Source organism: Astatotilapia calliptera, chromosome 12 (genome assembly GCF_964374335.1).
Source record: "Astatotilapia calliptera chromosome 12, fAstCal68.1, whole genome shotgun sequence".
Classification (NCBI taxonomy): Eukaryota; Metazoa; Chordata; class Actinopteri; order Cichliformes; family Cichlidae; genus Astatotilapia; species Astatotilapia calliptera.
In genome coordinates, this window is record NC_137433.1 from 38,094,387 (window position 1) to 38,120,199 (window position 25,813).

The 25,813-nt window shown below is 41.0% G+C and overlaps 2 protein-coding genes, 1 long non-coding RNA gene and 1 other non-coding gene across 7 annotated transcripts in view; 1 reads left to right on the plus strand and 3 right to left on the minus strand.

The window, feature by feature from the left end:
- Positions 1-14,433, minus strand: part of dmrt1 (doublesex and mab-3 related transcription factor 1) — a 36,105-nt gene extending 21,672 nt beyond the window's left edge. The window contains exons 1-3 of one of the 2 annotated variants that reach the window (XM_026187525.2): positions 14,025-14,433; positions 11,175-11,343; positions 9,862-10,019 (exon numbers count right to left, since the gene is read on the minus strand). In XM_026187525.2, the coding sequence (XP_026043310.2) occupies positions 9,862-10,019; positions 11,175-11,343; positions 14,025-14,240 (543 nt within the window). In that variant the 5' untranslated portion in view covers positions 14,241-14,433. The remainder of the gene's footprint in view (positions 1-9,861; positions 10,020-11,174; positions 11,344-14,024) is intronic. The other variant, XM_026187523.2, reaches the window with a different exon arrangement.
- Positions 14,434-16,125: 1,692 nt separating this feature from the next.
- LOC113034290 (cilia- and flagella-associated protein 157-like) lies at positions 16,126-25,748 on the plus strand. 3 transcript variants are annotated; one of them, XM_080308926.1, is made up of 9 exons: positions 16,126-16,389; positions 18,722-18,993; positions 19,966-20,119; positions 20,773-21,040; positions 21,308-21,447; positions 23,802-23,952; positions 24,321-24,454; positions 24,544-24,678; positions 25,297-25,748. In XM_080308926.1, the coding sequence occupies exons 1-9, from the start codon at positions 16,226-16,228 to the stop codon at positions 25,376-25,378; spliced, it is 1,500 nt and encodes a 499-aa protein (XP_080165052.1). In that variant the 5' UTR covers positions 16,126-16,225; the 3' UTR covers positions 25,379-25,748. The 3 variants fall into 3 exon arrangements, with proteins under 3 accessions (XP_080165052.1, XP_080165051.1, XP_026044510.2); XM_080308925.1 differs by having other exon boundaries at positions 16,129-16,389; positions 24,318-24,454; XM_026188725.2 differs by having other exon boundaries at positions 16,130-16,389; positions 21,308-21,429; positions 24,318-24,454.
- Positions 21,067-23,486, minus strand: LOC113034291 (uncharacterized). The gene is made up of 4 exons (XR_013912520.1): positions 23,348-23,486; positions 22,756-23,001; positions 22,012-22,119; positions 21,067-21,707 (listed from the first exon to the last, which is right to left on the minus strand). It is a non-coding gene; the product is annotated as an uncharacterized LOC113034291 (long non-coding RNA).
- trnac-gca (transfer RNA cysteine (anticodon GCA)) lies at positions 23,713-23,784 on the minus strand. The gene has a single exon. It is a non-coding gene; the product is annotated as a tRNA-Cys (tRNA).
- Positions 25,749-25,813: the final 65 nt, after the last annotated feature.

Here is a 25,813-nt window from a genome sequence, read left to right on the forward strand (position 1 = left end):
GCAAATCTTTAATGATCTGCATGAAGGATGAGCAGGAAAAATCAAAGCGCCTTTTTTTCTGCACACTTGTGCCTGAATCAGCTGACTCCAGTTCAAGTGGAGGGAAGGAAGCTGGATGGTGTAGTGGTAAGACTACACACCTTTGGAACGGGAGTCACAAGCTTGATTCCCACCCGGTATCCAGTAAGGGTCCTGGCTAGACCCCCCACGCAAAAAAACCCCCCAAAACTCCCGCAGCTATGTCTGCAGCCTGTCTGCAGCTTGGACACAAGAATTTCACTACATGTTGTACTCTGTATAAAGGTGTTTGTTTGTTAAAGGAAAGGGGGCATGGTTCTCAAAGCGTGGTCTGCAGGCCAGCAGCAGCCCTCAGTAACAGTCTGCAGGCCTGTAAGCGAATGAAGAAACTGCTGCTCAGTTTTTACTGCAAAGCGCAGTTTAACATCAAAGCAGCATTTCTTTAAAATATTACGAGTTCTGTGGTCAAGACTAAAATATAACAAGGGCCACTGCTACAAACTGGACGTGCACATGCGTCTCAATATCAGCCTGTCGGGTCAGGCGTGCAGCATCGGCTCTCCTGTGGTCCTGCTTCAGCAGTGGACAGATCACGTGTGCAGTTTTTGCCTTATTTGCACTCAGTCTGGAGAACACCTGGATGTACCAACCAAAGCGATTTAAACAAGGCACATGTCAGACAGCACTGATATTAATATTGAAATAAATGGCGAGTGAAGAGAAAGCCACCATTATCACCATGACATCAGTAACAACTTGTGCCAAACGTGTAAGACGGCCGTACGCTGCGGTTTGCTCACAGACCTACAGTGCCTCCTCTGAACCACCCAGATAAGTTGCTGAGTCCTTAAGGAGGGGCTTCCTTACCTCCCTGAGAGGGCCTGTCTTCTTATCTGGCACCATCTCCTGTCTGGAAGCTCTACACTACCCTTATATTATCACCATCCACCTGCATGACAGCCAAGCATCACTGAGTGCACAGGAGAAAAGGAGGAGGCAGATGGCCTTCCACTGATAAAGACCACATTGTTTCCTCTGGTGTTACAGTGGGAAGAGCTCAGGACCTGCGCATCACTTTATTATGACGCATTAGCTTAATGATTTTAAGGGAAATGCATATTTCACCTCAGTCATGAGTGAGGCGTTAAGAAGTGCCAACAAAACATAAAAACAGAACAGACGAAAACAAACTGGCAAAAAGCAGATGCAGAAATATAAAAAATAACAAAGTTTGACTTGAAACTTGTTGTTCGTAACTTTCATGGATAGAATTTCCAGGCGCAGCAAAGTGTGGCCGGCGGTTTCTGGCTTGGTGGCCTCGGGATCACCTCTGTGCTTTCTGCCGATCTTCTGGCTTTATCAGGAAGTGACCTCTCGCTTAAACTGGAGGGTTTGCAGCCAAGCGTGAAACAGCTGGCAAGAAAAGTCAGAGGCCACAAAATGGTGTGTTTGGGAGGAGTTCAAGTATCTGTGGGTCGGGTTCACAAGTGGGTGGAGAGAGGAGCAGGAGTCCGCGGGGATCTGAACGCTGTACCCATCTTTACGGTGAAGAGAGCTGAGCGTGAAATCAAAGCTGTCGATTTACTGCTCCGTCTACGTTCCCGCCCTCGCCTACGGTCGTGGATGCAAGCAGTGGTACCAAACAAACATTTGTGGTTGTTTGTTTCTTTTGTACACTTGAACACTACAGTGACCCTCAATGAGACGACACTGCCAGCAGGGGCCCACAGCTCATTTAAGAGTGAACCCTGTTCCATCCAGCAGTAGTTGTAGTTCGTCACCTGAGAGGGACTCCGAGTAAAGCTGCTACTCTTCTATAAGGACACCAGATGAGGTGGTTTGGGCATCGTAGGAATCATAGTCCTACCAGTAGGAGAGCACAGGAAGACCTCGGGCACACTGGTCAGATTATGTTTCTCAGCCAGCTTGGTGACACCTCAGAGCTCGAGGAGGTCCCTGCTTAGACTGCTGCCTCTCAGATCAGCAGCAGAATATGGATGCATGGCTGAAAACCAGTGTTTAAATTAAAAAATGTATATGAGCCACCAAGATTATTCTGACCGTGAGCCCACGACTACAGCAACAAGGTGAACTGTACAGATTTTTCTCCTGTTACACACTTTGTCAGGAGTTTCCTGCCTCACAGTGAAGAAAACCATTTATTTCTTAGTTCTGGAAGTTTCATAGTAGATCCATCCACAGTTAATGATGATTCGCCTTTGCCATCACCTCTGTCAGCATCAACAGATTTATAGATGTGCATAGTGTCATTTATGCACTCACAATGAGATGTTGTATTTATAAAGGGACACCTTGAGAAAAACCCCAACGAATGAAAAGTTAAAGGCTGTTGGGCTTGCATTGACTCAGGCGTGCTCTCTGCATCGTGCAGAAACAGGACAGCGATAACTGCTTAGCATCAAATATGGAGACAAAATCTAAAGTGAGCAACTCAAGGACTCGCTTCAGTTTGGGATACTAAAATCTGAATGCAGCTCACTGAACTGGAGGTTTAGGACGGGTAAAGGAGACACACAACGGTTTCCTTCTTTCTTTCTCTTTAACCAAATGTTAAAATCAGGCAATGAACTATTTCATCCCACCTTTCTACTTACAGATATTATTTATTGAGTGTTTGCTGCTCTAAAACTCATCTTCATTAAATCAGCTCCTCGTACAAATACAAAAAAAATCCGCCTCTGATATTGAATAACCACAGCACGTAGCCCTCTCAACCTGACAACTTCACTGAAAATATCATAAATCACAAAAGCGGATGGCCAAATTATGCTAAAGAGCGCTAACTGATTAGCATTAATGTGCTGGCTTTCTCCCTCGGGCGCTGAGGCATAGCGGTGTGTTCCTCTGCCGACAGACAATACCATTAACCTTTGCAATTCAGGCTCTGCTGTGCGCGGGCAGGATCGCGGAGGCAGTGACCCCAAAAGTAGACGTTGCTACTGGGGCAACTGAGAGAGAAGGAGGGGGCGGAGAGAGGGGTACAAATGTTCTTCATAAAAACACAAACGCAGGAGAGTTATAGATCTAATCTGCTCCATGCATAAGCTTAGTGTGTGTGTGTGTGTGTGTGTGTGTGTGTGTGTGTGTGTGTGTGTGTGTGTGTGTGTGTGTGTGTGTGTGTGCCCTGCTCTCTCTTTTACCATCAGCGCTGACTTTTTTCAATTGAGTTGTGACCTGGGTGTAACCACGTATACGGTTATATGAGTACAGGACACGCTGATGCATCACTGACGGAGCTCGGTTACATTTCCTGAACACAGACGTCGAACCTTCTCCATCAGGACACGTTCAAGTTCCTCATCAGTCTCATACATGAACACTGTCCCTCATTTAGTCCTTTAAACTGTTCTGACAGACATCGTTCATCAGGCGGCTTCTGTTAGAAATCAGCTGGGGCTGTTTTCAAATGTAATGTGATTACAATAAGCAAACATACAGCAACATCAGAGCTTTTATTTCTATTTTGTTCTGAAATCTGTTCACTTTTCTTCACTTTCCACAGCAGGTTTGCTTGTTTTGGTTTACTCGTTAAGAGCTTTGGGTTCAGCTTTGTTAGTTTCAGTGTTGGGTTCAATGTTTTTAGTCGTGGAGTAAATTTCCACTAATCAACCGAACAACTACTACTGTTACAACCAGAGGTGTGGACTCGAGTCACATGACTTGGACTCGAGTCAGACTCGAGTCATTAATTTTATGACTTTAGACTTGACTTGAAAAAATGTTCTAAGACTTGTGACTTGACTTGGACTTTTACACCAATGACTTGGGACTTGAATTGGACTTGAACCCGTTTACTTGAAAAGACTTGATATTTTACCCCAAATATAAAATTTAACATGCATATTATATAGAGATTGAAAATGTGACGTCATTCACGGGTAGAACCGCAAAGGATTCTGGGAACTCGTGGCAAGCGGTACTAGCGCACGCAGGCTTTCAATTAAAATCAGTTACACAGCGATAAAAAGAAACACAAAAATGTCAAGAAGCTGTTGTATTATTAACTGCAATAGCCGGTCACATGACAGCCACGGGAAGCCGACGGGTAAAGAGATCGGTTGTTATCGGATTACGTCGTTGAAGAGAAATTGTTCGAGCCATGTTTCCGAAGTGACAAAGAGGCGACTGGATTGCAGCCATTCAAAGATCAAATATAACGTCCCAGAACACTCCAGCTCACAGGTTAGTCTGCTCCAAGCATTTACACAAAGGTCAGTCTGCTGTTGTAGTTAATGCGTCATTTTTCTTAACATAATTGGTGATATAGGTTACAAGCAAGTCTGGCGCTGAACAGAAATTGTCGCGCTATGCTCCTTTATTTATTGTGCATAAATAGTAAATTGTCCTGACACAATATTGCGTTTCGCCTCTGTTATTATGGTACACTGACAAAAACACATACTTTTATTCACAGGATAAAACAGTTGTTTTGTATCACTAATTGTCCAGTACGATTACAGCATACAGTATTATTGTCACTGCTACATTTCTGTGATGCTACCAGAAATTATTTCCACTACTAATTAATTACCGTTGAGCTCAAAGGTCCTATTAATAAACGGTTAACGAATGTGTATTTATGATGACGATTTGTGAGACTGGTAAACTTATGATGTGTACGATGGTCTTTACTTTCTACACGGTGCATTTCAAGGTCCTGCACCCATCCGTCGGTAAACTGTACCTGGGCTTGTTGCAGTGACCTGAAGTTACTAAACTTCATGAGTGTATGCACTCACTCCAAGAACCGTATGATTATAAATATGCATATAAATATGCTAAGATGAGATAGCTGACTTCATCTAACTAGCAAATGTTTTCCAGGCTACGTTGGTGATACAGTTTTTTTTAATGTGTATGATATTTTTGTCATGCGATTTTAAAGCCGGTCCTACAACCGCATCCAAGAATAACATGCAGCTTATCTCAGAACTGTCGGTGAAAATTATTCTTGGAGCTAGGTTTAATTGAGCTGCATTTTAAAGAGGTGCAATTTCACAATTTGTGTATATTTTCTAAGTTCACTATTTTGTATGTGTTGAGAAAAACACAGATTTTAAAATTACATGGTCTAATATTTACATTTAGCATAACTGCAACATTATTTTTTCGTTTGTTTTTTTTAAAGACTCGAAAGGACTTGAAATTCAAAGTTTCAGACTTGTGACTTGAGACTCGACTCTGACTTGCCTGACATTACTTGAGACTTGACTTGAGACTTGAGGATAAAGACTTGAGACTTACTTGAGACTTGCAAAACAATGACTTGGTCCCACCTCTGGTTACAACTACTTTCCTCAGTTTATATACACTAACTTATTGGAAGTTACACGTCTACTTTTTAATGCACAGGTACGACACACAATCTGCACTTTTCTAATTATTCTAAATATTCTTAACTATTTAAACTTTCATATCCTGCTCTGTTTGCACACTACAGCTGGGTTTGCCATTTATCTGTACTTTAATTTTAATAACAGCACAGAACTGTTTTGGTAACGATTGTCCATGATGGAAATATGTAACAATTTTGTGTGTCTCCGTCCTGTGTCCTCTTCTGCTTGTATAGGTGTTTTTTTGCTGCCTTTAGAACCAAATTTCCCCCTGCGGGACAATTAAAGGATTATTCTATTCTATTCTATACATAAGTTCAGAGCAGTTATCTGGATACAAACACTTTGTGAATGCAGTTAATTTGCAGCCATCCAAAGTCTAGAGTTGATTTTTATTTTTCACAGCTGGTTTCTGTTTTTAGACACCTTTAGTTCACTAAAGTATCCTTAAAGATGATTTAACACTGGATTGATTTTCATCGCTTTTCTTTTGACTGAGCAGTAAACATCCAGTATAATCAGCCCCAAATTCATTTCAGTGATTTAAACAGAGGTCTGTACTTGAGCGCAGTAAGAGCGAGGCAGCGGACCTGGAGTCAGAAACTGGACACATCTTTATCCTCTGGGTTTGCAGGACTGTAACATACTATAAAGTGACCACTAAGGCAAGCACGTCAAACTCATTTTATATGGTAGGCCCACTCTGAGCTTCAGGGGGCGGGACCAGTGAAACTCTGCGTTCTGTCAGTGTAAAGAAGTCTAACTGCACCCTCAGAAACCCCAAAGTGAGAAAGTTCAACTTTAGCTCATCTCAGATACATGACGGTATAATCAACACGACTCTTTGGGCTTAAACTGTAAGAAATTAATTCTTGTGAATTAAAAAAGAAACATTTTCATATTAAACACTGAAAAAACTAAACTTTTCTGTCACGTAAACGTATGTTTAACCGAGTTACTGTGGTGTAGTATAAATGATCATGGGGTAGGGCTGTTCGATATAACGATATAAAAACGTCTATCGTTTCATTTTACGCTATCGTTTGTTTCGTGGTGTCGCAAAATAAACTGTTTTCATTGTTTTGATGGTCACTGTAGTGTCTATATTAATTTATTAAAGTTCTCTCTTTCTCTTATATTTAATATAACCACTACAGACGGACAAGCACCTGTTTTTATGCGTTGTCGTTAGCAACAACGACAATAAAACCATCGCGTGTCCGCTTGTTTATTTTCCACATAAACCTTTCAGAATAAAGCTCAAGATCCTGTTGAGACTTTTCAAAATAAGCTGAATCACGTGAAAGATGCAGAGTGTTTACGGATGAGAAGCAAAAAAGAGCCGCCAGGTGCTAAAAAATAAACCTTAGACGCAAACCTTAGAACAGGCTTTTCCCCGCAGCACGCCGTGTAATAAATACAAAGAAAACGGCGGCCGTTACAACTTATGTCTAAAAATGCATCGTTTCATGCATCAGTTAAAACACTCGACTCCAGCTACACGACGCGCAGCTGGAAACACTTCATACAAGTCGAGCTGCCCGAGATTCACAGAATTTACAGAAAATGTTACATTTTCGTGATTTATATCGTTATCGGACGATAGATGTCTTATATCGGGATATGAGATTTTGGTCATACAGCCCTGTCATGGGGGAGGTCTTTATTAATAAGAAGCGCTGTAAAAAATCCATTGGGTCAGACTGGAGTCAGCGGTGGCCTGATTCTGGGCCCCGGGCCTTATGTCTGACACCTCTGCATTTAGGTGTCTTGATGCTCAGGCTCAAACATCCAGGTAAGTAAATCCCAAAAGGTTGATTCTGTTCATCTGTTTCATCATCATCCAAGTGACTTCTTCAGTCTGAGCTGACTTGATCAGTGGTTGTTGATAGGGCTGAACGATTATGGAAAATAATCTAATTGCGATTTTTTGCCCCAATATTGCGATTGCGATGCGATATGCGATTATTTTTTAAGGTCTTTGTCTTCTGTATTATTAAACAAAGACAAGCAATACATCATATAGTATGGCCAATACTATATTACATTAATTTTAAACTGTTCTTTCCTGGAAGACAGACCTCTGTTATGATGACATGAGGTGATGCATGAATTGATGACTGACATTTTTATTTAACTTCTTCAATCACAACAGTATATTTGAACATACACAATAGTTTATTTTTAGCTTACAAACATCTGAGCATAAAGTGCTGACAAGGAACCCTGGTGTAAACATTAAAATGAAAGTCAGTACAATGTGCAGATTGCAGAAATATACATAAACAAAATCAGTGGCTTTACCACACTCAGTTTTTCGACATCTGTGAACTACTAGACAGTCATTCAATTAAAAAATAATATTAAATAAATAAAACTAATAAATAAAAAATACACACATCTTACTGATCTCTGCAGTCAGTAACATTACACATAAAGTGCAAACATAATAGCAATTGTATAAACACACACACAAACACGCCTTTAAAATTTAAAGGCGTGAAATTGGACGGTCTAGTTCTGATTAGCGTCACCGCTGTCTCGGTGGAGTTTAATAAACTCGGCCGTCTGCTTCTTGCTATCTAAAATATAACCAGACACTGGTGTAAATTCTCGACTGTCTCATACTTCTGTTTAATAAGTTTTCTGTTTGACGTTTAGTCAGCTGTGTGAAAACCAAGGAGGAACCCACCCGGGGGATTAATAAAGTTTTATTTTATCTAATCTAATAACTTTAATCTCAGCCAAACCGATTTACTCACGAACAAACAAAACACTGAAAAAAGCCCAACAATAACATTTTTAGGTTGTCTAAGTGACTTATATATTACGTTTAACCCGAGCAGCGAAACTCCGCGGTGATCTGAAAATGATGTGCCGGGAGTTGTGCCGTTCTCGGCCGCATCAGTAACCCTCGAGCTCCCGGCTAGCTGTCGAGCTGGTGGGTAGCAGACGCCTCTGAAAACGTCGAAGCACTTTTGCAAATATGGGATATCTTGATAAACCGAGCAGATATTTGATGTTTACACAGCTACTTTCTCGCCTGAAAATATGTTAAAAGTTTATTTTGTGACCCAGAAAGATTAGTATGAGTAATTTTAAAACTTAGTAGCGGCCGCCATTGCTGGAAACTGGAGTTTGGCTGGGCCGCGCTATGAATTCTGGGATATGGTAGTAATTTGGACAGCCTTCGGCACGTCGCTGTGACGTAATCGGTCTACAAATGCGGCCTCAGGAGGATGCAGCCCATGAATTGTATAATATAATCGCAGTATAATCGCAGCCTTTGCGGTTAGAAAATTGCACTTGATCATGTCGCGATATTATCGCAAATGCGATATATCGTTCAGCCCTAGTTGTTGATCAATGTTCATGATGATTTGCATATTAATGATCAATGAACTGATCTCCCAGCCCATTGTTCCTTCAGTGGGCTGGTTTCAGTCATTATGCAAATGTACGTTTATAAGGTTGAAACCTGCAGTCAGCTGAGACTGAAGAAGTCACCTGGATGATGATGATGATGTAAACGTGAAGATGAACAGAATCGACCTTTTGGCCTCTGCATTGGGGAAAAACTACCTGAGTTTTGAGCACTGAAGATGCCTCTCGGATGACGGGTGAAACATCCTAATGATCAAAATACTCCAGCTGTTTTCAGTTCAAGCACTTAAAACTGCCATGACCTGGAGGACTGAGAAGCTGCAGACCTACTGACAGAGTGAAGACACCCCAGAGGATTAAATGCAAAGCAACTTCAGATTTAGGCTTTCCTGTTTATGTAGTCCAAAGTAACTGGCAAATAAAAGCAGTGTAGCCTGCACACTGACTTAGTGAAGCAGACCTGTGAGATCTCTTTATAGCCACAAACCCAACAAGAGGCTGGAATTTAGACATTAAAGTATCAGTTTAACATAATCAAAACTGTGAGTTACAAGTATTTTTGGGCTGTGACTGTGTACATATATAACAAATCAGTGCCAATCTAACCAACACTCATTTAAAATGAGGATCATTTAACACCAGTTTAACACTGGTTTAACACCAGTGATTGTCTGAGAGAAACACGACACTCTCGTGATAAGTTGGCGTGAAAGCGAAGCCTTTCCCGACTGAAGCGCCGTAAAGCCGCTTACCTCCCGTTTCTGTGACATGAATTTCTCACATGCTGCTTTACAGGCTTTGCTGCTACGCGAACAATAAACTATGTGCAGACCTGTTCCTAAACATGAAGAACATTCCAACACAAAAGCGGTTCTTTTATATTTGAAGCCACAGCAGTTAATCCCCTGTAGCGGGTCACGTTTGATGTAACTGGGTTAAAGTAATACGATTATGAATTGTAGCTTGACGCACACGGACAGATTTGTCCTGCCGAGCTCACCCAGCTGTTTAAAATTCCTGTCAAATCAACGTATCCAACAAGCGGGACCAACGCTCACGCCTTCATTAGCTCCTGATCACACTGACTGTCGCTGCTGTGGCTCACCTGGTACTGCGGGTAGTTGTAAAGGTTTCCATAGTAGGTGGGGTAGCGCGAAGGCTGGTAGAAATTGTAATAGGGGGTTTCCAGCAGGAGGTCAGACGGTCCCTCGGTATGAGCCCTGGCAGCGGCTGATGGGCTGGGGGACGATGCTGAGCGGGTCCCTGGACACAAAAACAAACAAAACACGATGAGACCGAGAGGATGAAGAGTGAAGTCTGTGGCTGGTTGTTTCAGCACTGTCAGGTAATTTAACATATGATGTTCAGGATGTTTTCAAACGCTCGTGTTTGTGTTTTGTTGCAATTTTAACAAGGAAACAAGTCTCATTAAGCCCGTCTCACATTTTACTGATGCTAAAATGTAACAATTAACTTCTCTCAGTATTTAAGTTACACTTGTTCAGATCATTAAAGGAGACAGAAAGAGTTCATTTTGAAACATGCTGCCCAACAGCTCCATCTTCAGGTGACAGCTGTACTTGGTGTCAAACATAAAATTGTCATTTTTCAGGATGAAGATGACCATTAAGTCATCATTACTCACTCTCGCTTGTACGTTTCTTATCAGCAAGGACACATTCTTCCCAGGCAGACCCTGATCTTTGCACAGGGAAGACACTGTGCACCACTGGAGCCAAACATGATCACATTTACTGTCCCAACTCCTGCCATCAGCAGCTCCACACAGTGCTCCACTCCTTTTTATACCTCAATCTTCATCTCTACCCCCCCGTTCCCTCAAAATAAAAGGAACACACATACAAACATACAAAGTGCAAGATAAGAGCAGCCTTGACCCAAAATCACATTTAAGCGTTATCAGCGAAACACTCTTCTGTGTCAGCTTCCACACAACCTGGAAGAAAAACTCAAGGACATATTTTCAAGTTTCTAGTGTCCTTTGTTATCACGGAGTCTCTTGTTCTCGTCTAGAAACGTGTTCAGTCCACAGGATGTTGTTCAGCCTTGGATTAGCAATAACACCAATTAACATTTTAAAAAAGCAACAACATTAATTCACTGAGGGGTAACTGGTTTATCTAGACAGGCACACAACAGAGAAGGAGGAAGTGCAGGCAGGTGGATGCCTCTCAGACCAGCAGCTGAAGTGCAGGCAGTAACACTGACCTGTGTCCAGACCTCACAGGTGAAAAGGTGTCTTTGAGAGAATTAACTGGAATTTTTTCAGACACTTGACACGTTAATAGCATTGTTTTTGTTTTTGTTTTTGTTTAATAACTAAAAACACTGGAGATCTCTAATAATAAGGTTCATAACACAACAAAATCTGACGAGGTCCATGTAACACGAGGTTACCTGTGACAGCAGAGGTGGGGTGGCTGGTAGGTGTCGGGGACCGTCCCTCCACAGAGAACAGGCAGTCTGCTCCAACTTCATTCTTGACCATCATCTCAGAACCGGACAGAGACACTGGACTACACATCCCAAGCTCTTCTTCTTGGGCCTGCTGCCTCCTCAGGGCAACCTGGAAGGGAGGAGAGGTTTGATAAGGAACCGAGAGCATGAAACAAACATTGCCCTTATCTGCTGACTTCCCAGAACAGATTTAAACAGAGGCTCGTCTGAAAATTGTAATTACACCTGATTAGACAATAATAAGATTGTTTGTGTGCAGATAAACTGTTGATATCGCCATAAAACAAGATGTTATTGACAACACGCTCCTGGCTGCTGAGCGAGATGAAACCAGCAGCTCTTTGTTGTTTATAATTCTTGAAAAACTGTTTAACAACCGACTGAAAAATTTATAGATAAACGACTCACCGAGAGTCAGTACGGATTCAGATCAAGCAGATCACCATCATTGGCACTATCAGATTCAATAGAATACATCTCAAATTCCATAGACAAAAAGCAATATGTGGCTGGGTTATTCAGAGACTTGACAAAAGCATTTGACTCTATAGATCAGGATAGATTAATAAGAAAACTGGAACGTTATGGTGTCAGAGGGGTCGCTTTAGTGAGAGGAAGCAGTTTGTGAAATTAAATGGTGGTTGCTCCTTATGTATGCACATTGCTTGTGGTGTACCCCCCAAAATTCAACATCATTAACGACATCTGTAAAGTGTCCAAAGCATTAAAAATGGTTCTCTTTGCTGACGATACAAACATTTTTTGCTCTGGTGATGATCTGCAGAATTTATTGGAGGATATGAAATAAGTAAAGTCAAGTTCTGGCTTGATAAAAACAAATTATCATTAAATTTAAATAAATCTAAACTTATGTTATTTGGAAATAGTCGTTTAAATACAAATGCTGAGATTCAAATAAATGGTGTTGATATTGAAAGAGTCAGTGAAAATACATTTCTGGGGGTAATAACAGATGAAAAACTTAACTGAGAGCTCACGTAAGATATATTCATGCCAAAGTATCACGAAGCATTGCAGTACTAAACAAGGCAAAGCAGGTATTCGACAGAACATCACTTCATATTCTCTACTGTTCACTGGTTTCACCATACTTAAGCTATTGTGCAGAGGTCTGGGGCAACAGCTATAAAACATTACAGTCACTTTTTACTCTTCAAAAAAAGCAGTCGGAATCATCCACACTGCAGGTTACAGGAACATACAAACTCACTGTTTTTGCAGTAGGAAATATTGAAAATTGACGATCTAGTAAAATTCCAAACAGCACAAATTTTATTCAAAGCATAAAATAAAGAACTGCCAGGTAATATTCAGAGTATGTTTGTTTTAAAAGAAGCAAGTTATAATTTAAGGGGTTTTTGTAACTTCAAAACAGGGAAGGTCCGTACTACAAGAAAAGGCTTTTGTGTTTCTGTTCATGGAGTGAAACTGTGGAACAGTCTGAATATGGAATTACAGCAACGTCCAAACACAAAACAGTTCAAAAAGAGTTATAAAAATATGATCTTGAAATTATGTGAATGTCTCTATTAAAAGATGTACAGGATATAGTATATTAGAAATCTGTTCACCATTTTTATTACAAATTATATCAGTAAGGAAGCTGACTAAATATTGAATGATAATTTATGGCAAAGGGGTGGGATCAAATAAGTGTGTACTTCTTCCCTTTCAACGTGTAAATGAATCAGAATGGTAGCAATATTGAAATGTATTGATTTTTGTATAGTATTTTTTTCTCTCTCTTATTTTCTTTTCTAAATGTACCTGTATATTGTTTACATGTTTGAAATAAATTAACAAACAATCAATCAATGATTGGTGTAATCAATCAGGTGATCAGCTCAGCTTTCTGTAAACTGACAGCTCTGTGCATCGATGTATCTCAGGGTCACGAGTAAAACATGATGTTTTACCCAGTTAAAAAGACATTTTAATTCTTTATCTGCTCATTTTGTTAGTATCAGTTCTCTGTAAGAGTCACTTTCAAGCAGAAATTCCAAATAACTTTTTTAAACAGTTTTCCAAATCAGTTTTCACACACCTGACCACGCTAGACCAACTTATTCATCTGTTCTTTAGAAAATGAGGAAATTATCCAGCACTACTGACTTTAAAAGCCACTGATTTCTAAATTTTGCTGCGTTTCCTGCTAAAAAAAAAAAGGGTTTTCATTAGGATTAAATACAGTCTATTTAAAAAAGACAATAAACTTCAGTTATTAAAGCGTTCTTTACAGGATAGATCATTAAAAATGAGAGCAGAATCAACAACATGGATTTAAAGAAGCTCAAAGAAAAAACAGTAGATATCAATGTGGGGGAAATACTGGAAGAACCAACAAAAATATTCTTTGAAAGGAAAAAAAACATGTGGTTATTTTTAGTAACTTAATACATTTAAAATGTTATTTTACAAACTCTTAAATTGTCACTTTAAATTACAAAGTTACAAATGAATTCATTTTGCTTTTTGTAAGTATCTTATAAATGTGAGCAGCTGCTGGAACATTTTAACCCTGAACTTTAGCTCCGTGAGGCAGCTAACTGTTAGCTCTGTACGAACTTGGCTAGCTGCTTTCTGGGTGGTTATTACTAATGAACAGACTCACCCGCAGCAAACAGGGTTTAAAAGTCCACAGACATAAATAGAAAGTCCCAAACAGCCTGTGTGGCTGTGTGTGGTCACAAAACCTTTGGCTTGGTGTTAAAAAGCAGTTTTGTTCTCAGCTGCAGCTAGCCGCGCTAACGGGCGCCTAAACTGAGTTACCTGGGCCGCCATGACTCTCTGTCTTTCCGCGATCAGTTTGCATTTGGGACACTGGCAGTCCCTCCAGTTGCAAAAGCGCTTGTGTCCCTTCAGTGGAGACACGTATCCGTGATTTCTACAGCGGGAGCACTTGGGCATCCTGGGGGATTTCTTGACTTTGGGGGACATCGGTCCGCTGCAATCCGGTACCTGCTTACTCTGCTGGTCCTGGCTCATGGGTCCTGGCAATAAGGAGTGCTGATAACTGTTGGACCTGCCCAGAGAAGACGTGTGCACACGGACAGGTCTGCTGCTGAGCCCAAGCAGAGGCTGGCTGATAAGATATGCACTGGTGCCAGGCTGGAGGCTGTAAGGTCCCTGTCCCTCCACACCCTGCTTTTTGGTTTTTTTCCCCAGAAGGCCTGGGATCCAGTGGGAGGAAACAATGCGGGGGAGAGAGCTGGAAGTACAGAAGCATCATTCTGCAGGCCTCCCGTTTTTCTCTCTCCAGTCACGAGTTAAAAATATTGACTCAAAAACACAATTTAAAATTCAATACAATTCTTCTTATGAGGTGCAGCGACCAGAAAAGTGTCCTCAGAGGCCACCTGATGGCTTTGCAGAGTGAAAAAAGGCATACTCTTTGGACTTTAACTCAGTCTGTGCCAGCTTTGCAGTCTGAAGGACCAACGCGTGGGCCAAGTGGGTAACAGAAAATAACCATGACTCTGTGTTATAATCTGAAGATTTAACTTAACTACGGTTCATGCCAATTATCCCCCAAATTAAATACAGGAAATTGTTCTGCCTGTCAAATTAAAATAACTATTACTATTAGTGTAATATTCTTTATAGTATCTTCCCACTGAAACATATTTATTGCAGTGTTTTTCCCACCTTGGCTGCTGGTGAATTAATTAATTGCTCAGCTTGACTGAGCTGAAACTGAGCTGACCTCCGCACCGTCAGTCAGCCCGGTGGATTTATAGACAGGGAGTGAGGTGAAGCTCAGAGGCAGCCAATTAAAATCCTTACAGCCAAACGGAGGGGGATAAAACAAAGTTGCCAATTAAAAAGCAGCCCCGAATCACTGAGTCAAAATAAATAGCTGCTACACTTCACTGGCTCAGGTCCTAAAGTAACTGAAAGCAGGGCTGCAACACTGAGTTTAATTGCCTCTAAAGGTTATAATGACAGATTATAATGCAGTGATAAAGTCTGCAGTTTAATGCAGGTAACATCTCCATTAGTCTGAATCCAGTCCAAGCAGGCCTGTAAAACACAGCAGACCAACATGGAAAACGTATGTGCCTATCATCCACCGCTTTATAATAAATATGAATAAATGCTGCCTCTCAGCAGCTCAGAGAGAGACACTTATTTTGAAATGATCATCAGTGTAAAATGAACAGTAGAGCCAATAAAAGCCAACTATGTAATCCAGCCCCCACAATGATTTATGCTTTAAACTGAGTATACCATGCAACAAGAAGTAGGTATGAAGTTGGCTTTGAATACCTGTAGTTAGGTCTCAGACCTTCTTTTTGCAATGGTCTGTAGAGGTTTGTTTGCATTGATGAAGCAGTGAAATGAAATGATGAATGGCCACGCAATAACGTTGTCTTTATATATTTAATTTACCTGGGTGGACACAAGGAGATGGCAAAACCAATTTGTGCTACTGAAAGTGAAAGCATATAAAGAGTTTCTTTCATTTTCGACACTTTAGTCTCTGAATTGTTTCTGAAGCTTTCCGTGTGTAGTTCAAATGCTGCTTCACTGTTATTATGTATTATATTGATATTTTCCCCCGTTGATACCTTTTAGCTACAATCATGAACTCAGTCTTCAATTTCTTTTGTACTCGCCAGTGTCTTTTTTCTTTTCTTTTCATTCTTATTTTCTATGCATTTAGTTCTATTTGTGATTGCACATTAACTGAATTTTAAGGGAAAATGATGGCATATTAAACAGAATGGAAATATATATTAGCTCTGCCACATTTAAAAGGCATGAAAGTATTTTATTCCAGTACGGTATGTATTAAATTGTTATCAAGAAAGTTTAAATCTCAGTCAATTCACAATCACGAATCAGGTTAAAGAAGAAGTCGTCACCGTTTCCGAGAAGTCACTGAAGGCAGCATTGCCTAGCAACGGTGCCGTTTAGTTTCTCGCGCCGGGCTATCGGCGGAAACTTTAGCTAACTTTCTGTGAGACACAATGCCCAGAAAGACGGAGAGAAAAGGCAGCGACAAACGAGATGGAAACAAGAAGACACCGAAAAAGGAAAACTCCGAGTTTCCTGCAGAGAAAAGCGGGTCTGCGGACAAAGAGAAGGACCTCTACCTGACACAGATAGCGTATTTAACCGACGAGCTGGAGCGGTGAGCCGTTTAAGTTTACCGTAATGTTTAGAGTGATTGTGTGTGCAGTAAAAAGCACTTTGTAATGATATCTTAAATATGTTTTATTTGCTAACTCGATCTAATGTTGCATTAGCATAATGGAGGCTGAATTTACAAAGCTTCATTGAAATGAACTGATTTTACAAGCTACAGTGAGACGCTTCATTCTTTGGTGCGCTCAGATAACAATGATCCCGGGGTTCCTTCATGAGGGGGTTTGAAAAGTGTGTTAATGCAGGTTCACATGAACAAAATACAACAAAACATTTACTACATGCTTCTTTCACATGCCATGTACTAGGATTTACTTATGAAAGTGACTTTTCATTTTTTTCTATCCAACATATTCACAAGTTTCTTCTCTTTTTAAGTGTCATCACAGCAGAGCATCGTCTCTAACATCCTCCTCTCCCACACTAGCTCTCCGTGGTCTTCCTGTTTTCTTCCTTGCAGCTCCTTCTTTAACATCCTCTGTCCAGTTTATATACCAACCCTCTGCACACGTCCAAACCATAAATCAGTATTTATACTGCATGAGAAAAATGCTAAAGGGAGACACTTGGAAGATTGTTTAGCAAACCAGCGTCATTAGTCAGAGAGTTTATTTGGAACAAGAAGCATCCCCGCATTCGCTTGTCTTTGTTGTATCTTCCCTTTTGATACAGGGGGGTTGAAATGCCCCTAATTTTTACTGGTACTATCTGGCTATTCAACTAAGGACAATAATGTTTTATTTTTCATCCCAAAATACCCCATCTTGGGAGGGAAGGGAAGCAAATTCTCTTAAAATGCCATTAAACTTGTACTTATACTCTGCACAGCCAAAACAATTAAAGAAAGAAACAAATAATCCCATAGTCCAAAATATGATTGAAGTTTGGTTTACAATAAAAGAAATGATGAATATTAAGAATAATCTCTCTCAGGTTAGTCCTATTTGGGGGGAATGCTTTATTTGCACCAGGAAATTTGGACGCAGGGTTCCAGGGTTGGGCAGAAAAAGGTGTTAGGAAAGTGGGTGATCTTTTTTGTGATGGAATAATGGTCTCATTTGAGGATTTAGTTTCAAAAGTATTTACAGATTAGAAGCTTAATTTCTTCCATGCAAAATCAGTCTCTCAACGTTCCCCAGTTAAGTAAGTTAGAGGAGTTAATGGTGGAAAAAGGTGGTAATAAAGGCTTAATTTCAACATTCTATAACTGGATTGTCTCTGCCTCTCCAGAAACATCAGCTTCTAAGTTAGAAGCTCGGAGAAAGGACCTAAATATTAATATTTCTGAGGAGACATGGAAGCCAATTTGCTTAAAATCACAAAAACAATCGATTAATATTAACCTAAAGTTATTACAATATAATTGGATCATGCAAACATATGTAACACTGGTGAAATTGAACAAATATAATAACAGAATTCCAGATACATGTTTTAAATGTGGAGAAGCCCGTGGAACATTTTTCCGTTTTGGATGAGGGGAAAATTGTTTAGTCTGTGCTAGCTGTTTCTATTGTTTTTTTTTGTTTTCTTTTTTTCTCTTTTTTGTTTCCTTCAATATGTATAAATGTCACATATGGTACGAATGTACACATATTCTATATGTTTTTTATTTGATGTAAGTTTGGAAGAGAGCAGGGTGGGAGGTGAGGGGGGAGGGTTCCTATTACTGCAGCATATTACTGGGAAAACAGACCTTTGTATGCTGTTGCAAAAAGCATTAAAATTTATTTAAAAAAGAAAAGAAAGTAAATTGCAGTGTGAGACTCATGTTTCTCACACTGCTTTGTGGTGACTTTGAAACTAACCAAGGTTCAAAAAAATATTAAAGTATTTCAGGCAAGTTGATTGTCTTGTGTCAGTAATTTTAGGTGCTTACTGTCAGAATTTTCTCAAAAGAAAAGAAAATTAAGTGTTGAAAGTGTCTGTTTGTTTTTCAAGTATTGGAAACTTGCTTTTTCTAAAAAAAATAAAAAAAAAAAGTTCATTTGGATTTGGTACATGTCACACTGGGAATAATTTTTAGAGTTTTCCAGCTTTAATATCTGTCAAAAACATTCACCTGATTTGGCCTGTTTTAAAGATATTTTGTATTTGAGAAGCTGGAAATAAAATATCACTCTCACACCTGCAAAACTGTGGTTTCTACAGGCCTCGAGACCTTCACATATTTATTTGTTTCAGGCATCCATCGGTCTGAGTGAGCTTGAGGTCACTCAGACAGTGCATGCTCTGCTCGAGCTGTAGAGCTGCTTGAAATCCAGAAAAGGCCAGATGCAGTTTATAAATCGTTGAAGCTGTCATCCTTAACCCCTCAGATATCAGCTGAAATGTGATGACCTTGTGAGACAGAGGAAAGACTTGCTGACTCAGCGCAGCACACTGGAGCAGGAGAACAGAGACACGATCGCGTACCTGAAGCGTTCCCTGTTGGAGAAGGAGGACGAGGTGGGCGAGCTGTCGCAGCGGCTGCAGAACCAGCTGCAGGCTTCAGATCAGGAAAGAGACGCCCTGCAGCTGCGGCACAGCCGGGAGAGGCAGGAGCTTCAGAACCGCATCGATGAGCTTATCAAAGAAAACACAGCACTCGGTAAAAGTTCAGCTCTTAGCATGTAGCCCACCAGAGTTTACCACAGGGTATCCACATAAACATCAAAGTGATGGTAGGGATTCGATTTTTAAAATAATAATAAGGATTTTTTTTTTTAAATAAAAGATGAAATTTCTGGATCTTCCTCCCTTTTCAGTTCAGTTCATTTTTATTTCAAACATATGCTTTCACAATCATTACAAAATATCACTGCATTCTTTTGTTTGAACGTTTATGTGTAACTAATCTTAATGGAATCTGGTCAAACGACTGGTATGAGTTCAGTTTATACCGAGACATATTTTCCTCAATAATCAATTATTTGAATAAATAAACCTTTGATTTTATACATTTCAGATGGATTTTACTCCAAAGTATTTGTTCATATTTATGAGGGCGGTGTGTGTGTCTGTGTAGCATTAATAAAGCTCTGTGGGGGAATCTTAAAGATTACATTATTTGGAATCTCGTGATATTTTAAATATGTTAAATTAAATATGTCTTTGCATTTCAGGAGAATATACATTTTCCATTTAACTTTCTGAAGCCTGTTCTTAAACATTAGTTTAATGTTGTATCATACCATGAAGTGTCTGCCACAAGAATTCAAATGTGGGAACTCAAAAGTTTTCCTTCCAATTCAAGCCTTTTTGTTTTGTCTCAAATATAGAAATTAATAATACTAAAATTAAAAAAAAGGTTTTACTTTTGGAAAGGCTGAAAAGAACTGACAGTGATTTGCTGGAAGAGGCCTCGATCAGCCTCTCCCTGCCAAAGATGTTAAAAGGAGCTCAGCTTTATAGTATTCCTATATTTATAGTATTCCTATATTTATAGTATTCCTTGAAAATCCAGCCCAGATTTCTTTTGGATGCAAGTGTTTCCAGCAGGAACCATTAAACTTTCAGGAGGTTTATTTCAGCAAAGACTGGCTTCAGGGAATGATTTAAACTCTCCTCTTCTCCCCTCCAGCAGAGAGGTTTGCAAGCCTGGAGGCGTTTCAGGGGCAAAAGGAGGAGATGATGTCCAGCTTAGAGTTGCTGGAGAAGCAGCTGGCGAGTCAGAAGGAAGAGCACAAGGATGACATTCACAGCCTGGAGATGAAAGCGCTGCTGGAAAAGAGGAGGTGGAATCCACTTTAGTACATAAAAATCACAGCACAGACTCTTTTCATTACCCGGGTCGAGTCCACTCGTAGAAACTAGTTTAAGTTCAGACTGTAAACAAATCCGTGTCAGTGCAGCAACTCGCAGCTTGTCTTCAGGACGACATGTTAATCCTGCCTCTGTAGCACTAATGTTTTTTCCTTTATGTGATCCTCGTCCCACCAAGGGTCGTGTTCCTTTGAAGCTCTGAAACTGCAGGCATAAATTTAAGGGCATAAAATAAGTTTTCTCTCACCCCAACCAATCGCAGCAGATGGCCCCGCCCCCCTCTGAGCCTGGTTCTGCTGGAGGTTTCTTCCTGTTAAAAGGGAGTTTTTCCTTCCCACTGTCGCCAAAGTGCTGCTCATACGGGGTCATATGATTGTTGGGTTTTTCTCTGTATCTGCTGTACAATATGAAGCGCCTTGAGGCGACTTTTGTTGTGATTTGGCGCTATATAAATAAAATTGAATTGAATTAAATATCTGGCTATATATATATGAGAACACTCACCTTATCTACTGCACAGCAAATACACAAATATCGTCAGTGTCTCCTCACAAGGCTGCATACCTGAATTATCCACCTAAAATACCCTCTGATTTTACCTTCTTTGTCTTGTGTCCTGCCAAAGATTGGAGAGGGAGATGGAGTCTCACGCTGCAGCCATGGCAGCAGAGGTGCAGCTCCTGGTGGACCAGAAAGTCCCGGAGACGACCAGGCTGGCGCTGCAGGAGAACGCGGAGGTGAAAGCTCGCGTGGGGCAGCTGTCGGAGCAGGTGCAGATCCTGATGGAGGAGAATGCTGCCCTGCGGGGCTGCAAGAGTCAGCTCAGCATGGATGTGGAAAACCTGGAAGAAATGCTCAGAGACACGTCACGCACCAGCTGCGTCCGTAAGAAGGTAAGAGAAGGAATTCTAAATGTCTTTAAGTTTAACTTAATATTTTAAATGCAGTGTAACCACAGTCATGCTTCACTGTCCACTCAGATTACAGTGGCTTCAAATAATCCACATTTTATTTAGTTAAATCAAGGTTACTGAAAAGTGGACCAGCACTAGACAGTGTGCTCCCAGTGCCAGTCCCTTTCATCGTGTTTAACGCCAACGTCTTCTTAACGTGAAAAACAAGGGATTCACTCTAAATCCATATCCAACTCTCTCCATCAGGTGGTGGAGCAGCTCACAGAGAAGTGCCAGCAGCTGCAGGTGGAGCAGAAGGACTGCAGGCAGCGGCTCGAGCAGCTTCAGACCGAACACGCAGGAGCCCTGGGCAAGATGGAGGCGCTGAGGTCAAAGTTCACTCTGCCGTCCGTACAGATGAGTCTCACTCAGGTTTTCACGTTCATGAAAGCAAAGCAGCAGGTGCAGTTATTACACATACGGGCTCGTAGTCTCATTTGTGGTACGTTTATATGCAAGCAATAACTCCACAGTGAGATTCATCAATAATAAGTAATCAAATAAATCAATAACAACAGAGACACAAAAGAGACAGACAGGAAACATAAAAGCACTGAATCCTGTTACTGGTAGCAGCTGATGGCTGGATGATGATGATGAGGCCTCCCTGAACGAGACAAGAAAACACCCACAGTAGTTTATAGTTTATTCCTTTTTTACTTATGATTGCTGGAAAATTCATGTATTAATATTTAAAAATAGAAAAATATTTGTGCATTCATTTTTGTTTTACTTCAATACAAAGACATAAACTAGTATTTTACATTAGTGCAGCAGAAATACAGAAATTTGTATTCAGAATGAAAATGAACCCGGGCAGTGCAGAGGTTTGAAGGGGCGGGGCTCAAAGTTAAAAAGGGAAGCGTTCAGCCTGGAACAACAACCCACATTCATCAAGAAACTAGTTTTACCTGATGGGTACAATGTTGTTGCTGACAGTGCTGGAGGGCGGGGCTGGAGGGCGGGGCTGTGTGGATCTGAGACCGTAGACGGTAAAAAGTCCATTGGAGAGAATGTAGCTGATTAAACAGGTGAGATAATAATAAAATGCAAAGATTGGTGACAGTGCTTGGAATCATAAGGCAAAACACACACAAACACACACACACTCTCTCTCACTCTGTGTAAATATGCTAAATGTAAGCCCTCCATAAAGGGAGGAAAAGCCCTGTAAAAATAAATATGTTCCATAAAACGGGGACAGACCCACAGACCCATGACAGCCTCACCCAGTTAGTTAGCAGCTACTACTTGTGCAGTTAATAAAAGGACAGGTGATGGTTGTCACGCGGTTTTACACACAGCACGCTCATTTGTTTCAATTCGTCAGTTACCACAACACAACTGACCAACGTGTACACAACAAGCTAATACTCCTGCGTGCTGTAGAGCTCGTTCCTGACTCGTGACCAGCGCGCTCTGCTGTCAAGGGCGATCATTGGTTAATGGTCATCATGTGACTGATGCAACCCAGAGCCTGTTATTTAGCAACACTGTGATTAATCGTTAAATGTTACTGTGAGGGGCACAGGCAGGACTCCACACACACACACACACACACTAAAAAAATGCCTCTAGAAAAGAGCACTTGTGGCTCCCATCAAGCAGGTACTCAAACAGGTGCCTGATATGAACATTAAATGCTCATTACTCACTGCTCTGCTCTGCTTTGCTACTTTTCTTATCAGCAAGGTCGCATTCTTCTCAGGCAGACGCAGATCTCTGCACAATGAAGCCTTGTTCATCACTGCAGACAAAGAAAGCGACGTTTGCAGCGGTCCCAGCTGCTGTCATCAGTGACTCTGAGTGCTCGCCTCCTTCTTTTCCACCTCAGTTGCTCCTCTGTGTTTCCAAGCCAAGAGCTCAAAAAATCCCTCTTTCACACATGCAGAGAAGAGACGCTGCAAGATAAGAGCAGCCTTGACCTGACGTGTTAACTACGGCCACACAAAACAGTATCTGTGAAATATCGTACATTTAACTCCATAAATTATTATTTGTACATAGAAACACAACAGGAAACGTGTTCATTCAAAATGAATAATTCTTTACATGCAAAACTAGAAAAGTGTATTTTAGTTTAAAGGCTCAGATTCAGGCAGAAAACAGAAAGTTGTGCATCAGTTTGGAGGCTTGACTGCAAGTACTCACTGATATCGTTCATTATTTATTATTATTAGTTAAACATGTCAGGGTCAGCCTGTTATCATTATCATTTCTGCCATATATGCACTGTTCAGGACAAACCTGTTTGAAAGAGGCAACCAATCAGAAGAAAGGTGGCTTAAATGCAGAGGATGGAGAAGAGTAAGGATTGTTTTGAAGTTGAAAAATAAATTATATGGAGTAGAAAGTGATCTTTTCCTTAAAGGGGAGAAATTGTTTCACTTTGAGGAAAAGCGGAAGAGTCTCCTGTGATCTCACCCTGGGTCAGCACACCTGGATCACATGATTAGGTCATTACCAGGCCTCTGGAGAACTTCAGGACAGGTTGAGGAGGTCATTTAGCCATTTAGATCAGCTGTGTTGGATCAAGGACACATCTAAAACACATTCCCACTCCTGCTCTGAACTATGATGGCAGGTAACTCAGGGTGGCATAACATTTGCTCAGGGGGCATCCGGATTTGAACCAGAGACCTCTTGATCTGCAGTCAAATGCTCTACCACTGAGCTATACCCCCTCTGCTTGTGCTTTCAGGCAGAATCAGGCCTCTCTGTCTGAACAGTGCAGTAAAAACAGAGCTCAGATCAGCTGGCTGGAGGCGGAGCTTCAACAGGAGAGGAGGAGGAGGAGCAGGATGAAGAACATCATTCAGGAAGCAGCTGTTGCTCTCAGACAAGCACTGATGGTAAGATGACAGCGCTGACTCTGGAATGTGTGCAGATGACAGGTGTCGTACTTTCTGACCGACTGCTCGATTTTAGAAAAGTGAGCTTCAGTGAGACCGACATCATTTCAAAGTAAAAGTCTGAAACCTTCAGCTAACACAGAACACACGAGGTATTCGCCTCATTAACGTTTTATGTTTTAGAATACAGAAATGAAAAAAAGATTTATGACAAGGTGGAATTTATCTGTAAAACACAAAGTTGTTGCAAGCAAACTGAATTCATTTTATTTCTCTGTCGATGACGATGGTTCCATGCTCCAGTGAAGAAGGTGAGGTCTTTATCTCAGCCAATCAGACTGTTTCAGTCTTGTTTTCACCTGCAGCAGGACTCAGAGGTGGACCAGTGGAAGCAGCTGATGCAGAGGATGCTGGTGCTTTTAAGCAGAGACGGATTTGCCAGCTCTGCTGCTGACAGCGGCAAAGTGAACGAGCTGCAGACGGCTGACTCTGCAGCAGCCCGGTAATAAAATCAGTGCTCGCTAAGATGGTCTGCAAATACCTGACAGGTTGATGACTGACAGAAATCCTGCATCTTTATCGTCTGTGTAGAACAAGAAGTCTGGATCCAGATTGGAGTTTCCAGTTCCAGCTGGCCCGCTACAGGCCGGGAGATCTGGGTTTTGTGCCTCGCCCCGCGCTGAAACACAAAAACGTGCTCCCCAGGATGGAAGCTGGCTCCAGCAGGTTTGTGAGGACCTCAGAGCTCAGCTTCAGGGCCTGCAGGGGGATGTCTGATCACAGCTACAGCTGCAGTTATTATATGATATAGCTGTTTACAACTAACATTTAAACTCTCCATTCCTTCATCAGTTTAGATATCAGGTAGACAACATCCTCCTATTTAAGTAGTTCAGTTCATAGACTGTATGTGAAAGAGGGACAGAGCCTCAGTGTTTGTGTTGTAGCCTTCGCTGTGTTAAAGCAATGAGAGGTTGTTATGCTGACTTATCTTCTCCCCACAGCAAACTGCATCCATAAACTGTATAACAAACAGACACACGTAATCTGAGTATCACACTGATAAATATTAAAGAAAAGTAGATTGTTCCAAATGGCACAATCATGGAGGCGTAGCAGGGCGACTGGTGTCAGCATCCAGCTGTCAGTGAAGCCTCAGCAGCATCAAAATAAACCAGTTATTAAAAACATGTTTTAAATGCCGTAAAGTTGAGACCGACTCAGTGATGGAGAGAGGTGGCCACTGAAGCAGTTTGACATTGCTGCTCTGGAGGTTTCCCTTTTTTAGCTTTAAGTGTTTTATGTCACCTGACTTTCTTCTTCTTCTGTTTTTTTCATATCCAGGAAACCGTCGAGTCTGAAGGCGGACAGCTCTGTGAAGCTCACCGATCCAGCTGTGACCTCCAAACAGAACAAACTCAAGTGACAGTAACAAAACTCATCTCCTAAAAACTGTCGATTATGTTGCAGTTCAGTCTGACATCGACTGAGACTCCTGTGAGCTCAGCCTGTCACAGTAAAGGTGACGCCTCTGTAACAAACTCTAATAATGTTCCTGCTGTGATGAAAACAGCTTGTCTGTTATTGTGCAGTGAAATAGGAAACATGTTATAAATGTTGTTTATCACAGTCTTCATGATTCTGCTTGGCTGTTGTTACAGAATGCTGAAAATGCCTTTACTGAGTGAAGATCAGCACTTTGGGTTCTGGGAAGCTGCAGCACACACTCCTCAGCATTTCATAGATTTGCATATTGAGACAATAGATGAAAGTACCAGAACCAGAGACCTCTTGATCTGCAGTCAAATATATAAATAAAAAAAATAAATAAATAAATAATAATAATAATAATAATATATAT